Below are 10345 nucleotides of genomic sequence, written 5' to 3'. Positions count from 1 at the left end.
TATCAATTTATATTAAATTGTTACTTGATAAAGCCATTATTGGTATTTGTAGATAAATTTCTATTAAGAAAGGTAGAACGCTGACTTAACGATTGTAAATAAATACATTCGCGATAATATCATAAGTCGATTCTGCCACTACATAAAAGTTCGATATAAGGTAAGTGTACCTTTTACCGAATTGCTCTAATTACCGACCAATTTACTATTTACGCTAAAAAGTAATAGCCGTTAACAGTACAATCGTCAAAACAATTGAGAATATATTGCATGAAGTTTTATGCAACGAAATCAATTGTTTTGACGATCGTACTGTTAACGGCTATTATTTTTTAACGTAAATAGTAAATTGGTCGGTAAATTGGAGTAGTTCGATAAAAGGTTTCATTTACCTTAATACTAGTTCTACTGCTTTCGAAGAAAAAAAGTGCGCCACTGCATGTCAAATCAGCTGATCAACAAATCGTTTGATCTGTAAAAAAGAACGAAGTAGTGAATTATGGGCGTTTGGCTTGGCGTAGCGCTTGTCGCATTTGTTTTAATAATAGTCTTTTTATTAATAAAACAATTATTCTGGAATGCACAATTAAAAAATGTCAAGAATAAACATGTAGTCGTGAGTATTTTCTAACCTCAAAGAAACACTATGCTGTAAAAATAAATATTATGCAAAAATATGCGAAGAATTAATCAGACATAGTATATCTGATATACAATTAACCTTTTTATATACTATTTACCTTGCGTAATTTTTTTCTAGATAACTGGTGGTTCCAGTGGTATCGGAAAACATGTAGCAATTATTGCTGCAAAACATGGAGCAAATGTTACGATAATTGCAAGAGATATTCAAAGATTAGAGGCGACTAAAAATGAAATATTGCACGCTTGTGAAAACAAAGATGTGCAAAGAGTGGAATATCTATCCTTAGATATTGGAGCAAATTATGAAAATGTTGAAAAAGCAGTGGCCGATCTTGAGAGAACTATGGGACCAATTTACATGCTTGTAAATTGTGCTGGTACCGCAATCTGTGGTAAAATAGAAGACACCACCTTAGACAGTCTAAATAAAATGATTAATATAAATTTTCTTGGTGCATATTACTGCATCAAAGCTGTAGCGCAGAGAATGAAAGCTTCCAGAGAAGGAATGATTGTTCTTACATCATCTCAAGCTGCAATGTTGGGTATTTATTTAGAAATCTGTCTTTATTGTTTATATTTATTGTGATTTATAATTTAGAAATTAAAAATAAAATTATATTCCTAGGTATCTTTGGTTACTCTGCTTATTGTAGCACCAAATTTGCACTCCGCGGTTTGGCAGAGAGCATAGCAATGGAACTACAGCCATACAATGTTTCTGTAACTCTCTGTTTGCCACCGGACACAGATACACCTGGTTTTGCCGCCGAGGAATTATCAAAACCGCTGGAAACGCGACTGATATCACAAGCAGCAAAGTTAGTAACACCTGACGTTGTCGCTGACAAGCTTTTCAAGGATGCGCTGGTTAGTGGAGAAAAATTATAAATTTAAATATGATATTTTTATTTAAATATTACTTTAAACGTTTTTAAACGATTTTCAAACTGCTTTTTGGCTCTCTTTGACATTCTATGATGATACATTGCAGGCAGGTAAATTTTTTTCTACAGTTGGTTTCGAAGGTTTCATTCTGACTACAGTATGCTCCGGAATGTCGCCGTTTTCTTCGATTTGCGAACTATTGTTGCAAGCATCACTGATGGGCTTCCTGCGAATTGTTAGCGCATTCTACCTCATCTCTTTTCAAAAGATTATTCTTAATTGCATGAAAATGCGTAATGAAAATAAAAAATCTGAGTGAATTTTCGTACGTTGTGATTTCTAATTAAAGATCAATACGATCTTATTCCAATGTAAAGCATTTATCATAATTATAATAAATTTTTCGCTAAATAATCCTTTTTAATATTCATATATCAGCATGGCACCATTTATTATATCTACTTTATTTCTGTTTTATTTATCTTTCTGCAAAATATTTAATCTACGACTTTTAAGAAAGATATTTTAATAATATAATATGACATAACTATCGCTTATTTTACTTTTGATGGCTTATGAATAAATACATGATCGGTCTTGCTGCGCGTATATTTGGTGCAAGAAAAAACTACTTTGAGAATATTTATAAGAAAAACAATTATTACAAAACTTAAGCAATTGTCACATAAATTTTAATTTATTAATTACAGTACATGAAAATATTTTGTAAATGTTTTTTAATCATATGCGTATTAATCATCATGTATCAATTATATCATAATTATAAAATATTTAATTATATTAAATATATAATAATGCTTGGATGACATATAAATGGAAATTATTTCTACAATACGCATATAGTGTAAAATAGTGAAAAATATATTATACTCAAAATTGATAGAGAATATGACAAAAGTATAACTTTTGAAAATTTTCTGGAAACGTATTTTTCTTAGTAAAAATATAATAATATTAAACAATATCAATATTAATCTTTCAACTTGTTCCACACGAAATCTTTTAAAAAACTGCCTGCGAATTAAGTTTGGAAATAAAAATAAATAAAAAGTTATTTATTTCTAAATTTATATTCCACTTTAATCTTATTACTGAAACAAATTTTTATTTTAAAATTAAATTACAGAAATTAGTTTTGCGGCAAACTATTAAAGTTTTAATAAAACACATTGTTTAATATTGTTATATTATCATTTTTCGTTGAAAAATTGTATGAAAAATTGTATGAAAAATTGTATTTCCAATTTTATATAAAATAAAAATATTTCTCATTAATCATGATACACTTTGTCCTGTAAACTACTTTTTTAACTACCTTTAAATATTAATAATAAAAAGTGAAATAATAAAAAATATATAATTAATGTTAAATTATACGCATTGATATTTCAACCTTTGCTGATGTTAATCAGTTCGTCATTTTTTTTCAGGAAATAGGAAATTTAATGAGTACTGCTTCTACAAACGATGCAGCCTGCAATATACTTCTCTTTGATGTTTTTGCCGGTAGAACTAAAAGTGCATTAGCACCATCAATGTCAGATAGCTTGTTACTGATAGAATTTTCTTTTTTGCATGTAACTTTTACTGTTGGTTTTATTCTTTTCTCGCGCCATGATAAAGTCGCCCATACGTATCTTGGACGAGAATGCAAAAGTAATTTTTGTTCCAACTGCAATGTTACAACGACATTATAGCATACATGCGTATTTCGCATTTTTTTAAATTTTGTGATATATTATAAAAAAATCTTATTTTAACCGCCATTTTAGAGTACCCTTTGTTGAGGAAGTGTATTTGGTTAACAAGAGGAAGAAGGAATAAATATGCAGTCAGGAAAGCAGATTCTGGATTTCCTGGCAAACATAAGATAATCTTGCGCTTGTCTTCGAAGTAGCAAATGCCGTTGACTTTCCTGGTTTTATATTAACATTTTCTACAAACATACGTATAATACACCAAATAATATATATTTTCTTTAGCATTGATATTGTAAGAGAAAAAAAAGAAAAACATTAATAACAGGAAGAAAATACCGAAGTGCAATGTGGCTTTAATGCGGTTCTTTAAAATAGTCTTCAAACAGTCTTTATCACTGAAACAGTCAGTTGTCACAAGTAAATCTACTTTTCTTAGAGCTTCTGTGATCTCTCGTGTTATAAGCTCCGTACTGTCAGAAAAAATATTAGGTATTAGACATATATGATATAATTGGAATATTAATTATTCAAACATTACATATAAAGAAATATAAAAACCACATTTAAACTAAAATATTTACTGTATGATTGTAGTAGAGTGTGTATGAAGAATTACAATAAATTTTGTCGCACTTATTTTTTACTTACAATTCCCAAGTCCGAACAATTACAAAGGTTAGAACAATTTTCTTTTAATAGTGAGATTAGAATTACTCGATTGTTATCATATGATTGTCCTGAATTTAAAGATTTTTCAAGTTCCTGTAAGTTATTTGCAATGGTCAATACAACAATGGACAGATTTTTTAAAACTGTTACATTGCTGTGACCACACACTGACAGAAGATGTATTTCCGCTGGATCGATACGTGTACATGCTTTTATAATATAAACACCTACTCTGATATCGCTACCTGGTAATCTTTACAGATAAAAAAAAACAAAAAAATTAAATTGAAATGTTCCAGTAATAAATAGTCTATGTTGAAAAATATACAATAGAAAAGTATTAGGTTTTTTACCTAATATTTTCTCCATATTTTACTTTATGTAACGTTTTTTTAGCATCTCTGCATCTCAGAATGTATTACATTCTTTGTTGGTAAAATCGCATTTCCTCCTGCATTTGAAAACAGAAGCAATAATAAATTTGTCATTATAAGCAAATTAATATAATTGGCATGGTGTTAATTACGTACCTAAAGGAACACATGCTCCCTTCTCTACCCATGCATTCGTCTCAGAGTCAAGTATAAACGAACTAATTTCGTTGGACTGAAAAAGTTTTGTTTTATACTTTTAACACATAAGCTTTAGTATTGCAGCTTATCTCATCCGTCTCTATTTCTGTTTCAGTTACTTCCTTCCGCGCTTTTATCGCATATCCTTGTTTAGTGGCAGCTAAAAACGGTGGCACATTATTGTAGCACCGTTATTAGAACCGCGAGTATTCTGCCAAAGGCGTCTCTTATGTGTACACATTCTTCTTCTAGTGAAATGACATCCTCAGATACCAAGTAATTAATTATTGCCAATGCTTCTTCTACAGAAGTTGTGGATTGATATGTCTCTTGGTTTGTAGATATATTTTTGTTTGCCTACAGAAAAAAATTAATAAAATGTAAAATCTTGTTAAATCATTATTTTATTTTACAATTTTACAACATTACAGATGAGTTAAATGAAGTAGAAAGTTCCAAAATTTTCATTTGAGAAGGTGACCTGCTATGTTGTGTGCACAAGATTTTGTCTTCTCCCTGAATGCATAAGATTAATTGCATTTACAATGCTAGTGCAAAATTTTTAATTTTTCTTAAAGAAATTAATTTATTAGTTTACATGAGACAGTTAAATTGTACACCGATCTCAGATCGAAATAAAGTGTACGAAAAGTTGAGTACATTGTTCTCACATATGGAGAATCATTATGTACTGATAGGAATTATTGAAAAGAAAGGAAAAAAGAGAAAAAATATCAGGGCGCAAATAAATTTATATCTGTTGAATGTGAACGTGTTGTGCAAACTTATAGTAAAACTCAAATGTAATAATAATTAATTATAAAAGAAATAATGATTACAAAATTAAAGCATTTGTCAGATAATTAATAAAGTAAATAATTAATAAAAATGTTTCGAAAATAAACGGTTTACGTTATTTATCTTTTCAGCGTTTTTATTATATGAGATTTTTGCTGGTGCAGCCAATGATAAAATGTAAAATGATATAAAGTATAGAATTAATGTTAATTTATATGCATAATATTTCAATCTTTGGTGATGCTAACCAGTTCGTCGTTTTTCTTAAGAAACTAAATTAGGCATTTTGATGAGTATTGCTTTTACAAACGATGAAGCCTCGAGCGTACTTTTTTCTGGTGTTTTCGCTGGTAATACTAAGAGTGCATTAGCACCGTCAATGTCAGATAGCTTGTTACTGATAGAATTTTCTTCTTTGCATGTAACTTTTACTGTTGGTTTTATTCCTTTCTCGCGCCATGATAAAGTCGCCCATACGTATCTTGGACGACGATGCAAAAGTAATTTTTGTTCCAACTGCAATGTTACAACAACATTATAGCATACATGCGTATTTCTCATTTTTTTAAATTTTGTAATATATTATAAAAAAAATCTTACTTTAACCACCATTTCAGGGTACTTTTTGTTGAGAAAGAATATTTGGTCAACAAGAGGAAGAAGGAATAAATATGCAGTCAGGAAAACAGATGCTGGATTTTTTGGCAAGCATAAGATAATCTTGCCCTTGTTTTTGAAGTTGCACGATGCAAGTGCCGTTGACTTCCCTGGTTTCATATTAACATTTTCTACAAAAATAAGTATAATACACCAAATAATATATATTTTCTTCAGCATTGATATGGTAACAGAAAAGAAAAGCGAAACATTAATAAGAGCGAGAAAATACCAAAATTAAACGCGGCTTCAAAGTGGTCCTTTAAAATAGTCTTCAAACAGTCTTTATCACTGGAACAGCCAGTTGTCACAAGTAAATCTACATCTTCTAGAGCGTTTGTGATTTTTCGTGTTATAAGCTCCGTACTGTGAGCAGCAATAAACAAAGTTGATTAGGCATTTATGAAATAATCAGTATATTATTCAAACAGTGAATAGCAACAAAAACATAAAAATTAAATTTAAACTAAAATATTTATTGTATCATTGTAGTAGAGTGTGTATGAAAAATTACAATAAATTTTGTCGCACTTACTTTTTACTTATAATTCCGAAGTTCGAACAATTAAATAGGTTAAAACAATTTTCTTTTAATAGTGAGATTAGTATTGCTCGATTGTTATCATATGATGCTTCTGGATGTAAAGATTGTCCAGGATCCTGTAAGTTATTTCCAATGGTCAATACACCAATGGACAGTTTTTCTGAAACTTTTACATCGCTGTGACCACACGCTGACAGAAGATTTATTTCCGCCGGACCGATACGTGTACATCCTTTTATAATTTTATCGTTTTCTTTTATATCGCTACCTGGTGATCTTTACATGAAATAAACGAAAGAATAAATAAAAATGTTCCAGTAATAAATAATTTATGTTGAAAAATATACAATAGAAAAGTATTAGGTTTTTTACTTAGTATTTTCCCCATATTTTACTGTATGTGACGTTGTTATTATTGGCATTTCCGCATCACCAAAATGATTTACATGCTCTATTGGTATAACCGTATTTGCTCCTGCATTTGAAAACAGAAGTAATAACAAATTCGTCATTATAAGCAAATTAATATAATTGGTAAATGTTAATTACGTACCAAAGGGAATACATGCTCCCTTCTCTACAAATGCAGTCGTCTCAGGGTCAAGTACAAACAAACCAATTTTGCTGGACTGAAAAAGTTTTGTTTTATACTTCTAACACATAAGCATTAGTATTGCAGCTTACCTCATCAGTCTCCATTTTTATTTCAGTTACATCCTTCCCCGCATTTATCGCATATCCCTGTTTAGTGGAAACTAAAAACGGTGGCACATTACTCTTGCAATCTATTGTATCCGAAAGTATACTGCCAAAGGCGTCTTTTATGAATACAGAGTTGTCTTCTGGTATGATGACACCTTCAGATACCAAACAATTAATACAATCCAATGCTTCATTTACAGAAACTTCGGACTCACAAGTATTTTCGTTTGTAGATATATTTTCGTCTTCTAGTGAGTAGACTTCAGATACCGAGTAATTAATTTCTTCCAATGCTTCTTTTATAGAAACTTTGGACTGACATGTCTTTTGGTTTGTAGATATATTTTTGTCTGTCTGCTAAAAAAATTTAATTACATATAATCTTGTTAAATCATTATTTCATTTTACAATTTTACAACATTACAGATGAGTTAAATGAAGTAGAAAGTTCCGAAATTTCTATTTCAGAGGATGACCTGCTATGTTGTGTGCACAAGATCTTGTCTTCTCCCTGAATGCATAAGATTAATTGCATGTACAATAATATGAAATTAATATCTTATTTTTTCTAATGTTAAAAACACTTTACCACTTCTGGACGATGAACATGGACGAATGGCCTTTCTGGACGAGTAACAATGTTGCGCACCACAGTTCGTAGCAAATGTGCGGCAAGTACTATTGTATCTGCAATTGCCCCTATAATTTTAAATATTCCAGATTTCTTGGCAGTCTTGAGAAAAATTAATTTATTATTTCGACATCCAAACTTTAGAGATCTAAGAACATATTAATATATAATATATTAATTTATAATTAATATAACTCTTACTAAGATAACGATATATTTAATCTTATTATGAAAATCAATTACAAAGAATTTTTATTACGAAAACTTTTTTATAGAAAATAATAATAATAAATTTTTACTTGATTTTTGCTTTTAGAAATGTTGGTATTTCCGCAAACACTTTTCCGATTGTATCTTCTCTATCTGCGATCTTATCAATTATTTCAGTTATAACGGATTGCTTTGAGGCTAGATCAAGTATAAGAATGATATCAGCTGTATTTGAATCGGCTATGGCAATTATTTGTTCCTGCGTTATATAAACAAAATTAATTACAATATTAAAAGAGCAGGATGTTTAAAACATTTATAGTCACCTCTAGTTCATCTGGATTTTGTTCACATAATGTGTCAGATACATCAATTTGTTGCAATGGTGTAGGCAAAGTATCAAATATCTTTTGTAACTCCTCTCTCCAAATAGTAACTTCATCCGAACTTTTCTCCCAACATACTAATTAATTATAATAAAAGTAAAGCTTGAAAAGTATATTAAGTATCAAGATTGCATTAAATAATTTTTATTACTTCTTGTTTTAATATTTAGAATTAGGTGTTCTTTTTCATAACATTATAACAAAACTATGGAACATATGAAAACGTAATTATCTATTTTTTGTTATAATAATATTAATAATTAAAAATTATAGAAAAAATATGTAATAATATTCAACTTTGAAATATATTGCATATATAACTAAAATATTTTAAACCACTTATAATGGAAAACTTTTAAAATATCTTATTCCATATAAGTATAAATGCTAATCTTTTAATCTGTTATTGAAACAATAATTTTTAATTTAATTAATAATTAATAGATGAATGTTTACTATATATTTTAGTACATATATGTAATACATTTGACATAACAGTGTCTCTGTACATACCAATTAGAACTGATATTCTTATCGGATCCATTTTAGTACTCTATTACAAATCTTTTGCTATCTGTTAATAATTACTGCAGAACTTTTATCTTTGAGAACGTATGTTTGATTCTGTCTATTAGACTCGGCGACTTGATTTGTAGTGAACAGTCGTTGAACTTATTAGTCTTAATGCTTCGAGAGAGAAATGTTTACATTTTTTTTTGTTTAAATGTTTTGAATATGAGATTATGATCAATTTTGCTTTAAATATAAAATACGTTAAAAATTTATTAGCTCACAACTAAGGGATAATAGATATAGTGCAGAGCAAATTTTACAAAGCGTTTGTTACAAGTTTTTTTTCACTAAAAAATGACAAATATATTTGTCAAAGATATATGTGATGGAGTTATAGTAATAACAAATCACTTCAACAAAAAATATGATTATTAATCGGCAGTAGAAAATGATTTAAATTCGCGAGGAAACAAATTATAATCAGAGAGTAATATAATAAATAATTAAATTTGTTTACAAAAATTTTACAATAAAACGACTTAAAATCTGTAATGAAATAAATTTTCATCTTCCTTACTCCACAACGATTAGAAATAAATTTTGTCTTGTAAAAGATTTAAAATTTTTTTTTGTATAAAGTGTTTGATATTATTGCGGTGAGCGTTAGGTTTTAAGTTTATGTTTGCCACTAGACACAGATGTGCTTGGTTTTGCCGTCAAGGAATTATCAAAACCGCTGGAAATGCGACTGATATCACAAACAGCGGAGTTAGTAACACCTGACGTTGTCGCTGACAAGCTTTTCAAGGACGTGCTGATTAGTGGACAAAAATTATAAATTTAAATATGATATTTTTATTAAAATATTACTTTAAATGTTTTTTAATGATTTTCAAACTGCTTTTTGGCTCTCTTTGACATTCTATGATGATACATTGCAGGCAGGTAAATTTTTTTCTACAGTTGGTTTCGAAGGTTTCATTCTGACTACAGTATGCTCCGGAATGTCGCCGTTTTCTTCGATTTGCGAACAATTGTTGCAAGCATCACTGATGGGCTTTCTGCGGTTTGTTAGCACATTCTACCTCATCTCTTTTCAAAAGATTATTCTTAATTGCATGAAAATGCGTAATAAAAATAAAAAATCCGAGTAAATTTTCGCACGTTGCGATTTTCAATCAATGATCAATACGATCTTATTCCAATGTAAAGCATTTATCATAATTATAACAAATTTTTCGCTAAATAATCTTTTGTAATATTGATATATCAGCAACGCACCATTTATTATATCTATTTTATATCTGTTTTATTTATCTTTCTGCAAAATATTTAATCTACGACTTTTAAGAAAAATAATTTAATAATATGATATGACATAGTTATTTTACTTTTGATGGGTCATGAAT

General features: G+C 29.1%; 2 protein-coding genes and 1 long non-coding RNA gene across 6 annotated transcripts; 1 reads left to right on the top strand and 2 right to left on the bottom strand.

The window, feature by feature from the left end:
* The first annotated feature begins 241 nt into the window (after positions 1-241).
* On the top strand, positions 242-1947 carry Kdsr (3-ketodihydrosphingosine reductase). 2 transcript variants are annotated; one of them, XM_012377584.2, is made up of 4 exons: positions 242-616; positions 761-1190; positions 1274-1515; positions 1662-1853. In XM_012377584.2, the coding sequence occupies exons 1-4, from the start codon at positions 500-502 to the stop codon at positions 1683-1685; spliced, it is 813 nt and encodes a 270-aa protein (XP_012233007.1). In that variant the 5' UTR covers positions 242-499; the 3' UTR covers positions 1686-1853. The 2 variants fall into 2 exon arrangements, with proteins under 2 accessions (XP_012233007.1, XP_012233006.1); XM_012377583.2 differs by having other exon boundaries at positions 245-616; positions 1640-1947.
* A 733-nt stretch (positions 1948-2680) lies between these two features.
* LOC137000883 (uncharacterized) lies at positions 2681-4846 on the bottom strand. Of its 2 annotated transcripts, none has more exons than XR_010891056.1 (4): positions 4454-4846; positions 3903-4374; positions 3332-3724; positions 2681-3226 (listed from the first exon to the last, which is right to left on the bottom strand). It is a non-coding gene; the product is annotated as an uncharacterized lncRNA (long non-coding RNA). The 2 variants fall into 2 exon arrangements; XR_010891057.1 differs by having other exon boundaries at positions 2681-3490; positions 3591-3724.
* Positions 4847-4948: 102 nt separating this feature from the next.
* LOC105678335 (gephyrin-like) lies at positions 4949-9136 on the bottom strand. 2 transcript variants are annotated; one of them, XM_012377578.2, is made up of 12 exons: positions 8937-9136; positions 8364-8500; positions 8127-8296; positions 7786-7975; positions 7621-7707; positions 7179-7553; positions 7048-7123; positions 6867-6969; positions 6486-6770; positions 6183-6316; positions 5894-6081; positions 4949-5809 (listed from the first exon to the last, which is right to left on the bottom strand). In XM_012377578.2, exons 1-12 carry the CDS (start codon positions 8965-8967, stop codon positions 5558-5560), a joined length of 2028 nt encoding a protein of 675 aa, XP_012233001.1. In that variant the 5' UTR covers positions 8968-9136; the 3' UTR covers positions 4949-5557. The 2 variants fall into 2 exon arrangements, with proteins under 2 accessions (XP_012233001.1, XP_012233002.1); XM_012377579.2 differs by having other exon boundaries at positions 7179-7550; positions 8937-9130.
* Positions 9137-10345: the final 1209 nt, after the last annotated feature.

Source organism: Linepithema humile, chromosome 6, assembly GCF_040581485.1.
Source record: "Linepithema humile isolate Giens D197 chromosome 6, Lhum_UNIL_v1.0, whole genome shotgun sequence".
Lineage (NCBI taxonomy): Eukaryota > Metazoa > Arthropoda > Insecta > Hymenoptera > Formicidae > Linepithema > Linepithema humile.
Note: the sequence above shows the minus strand (reverse complement) of the source record. Positions and strands in the feature narration are given on the sequence as shown.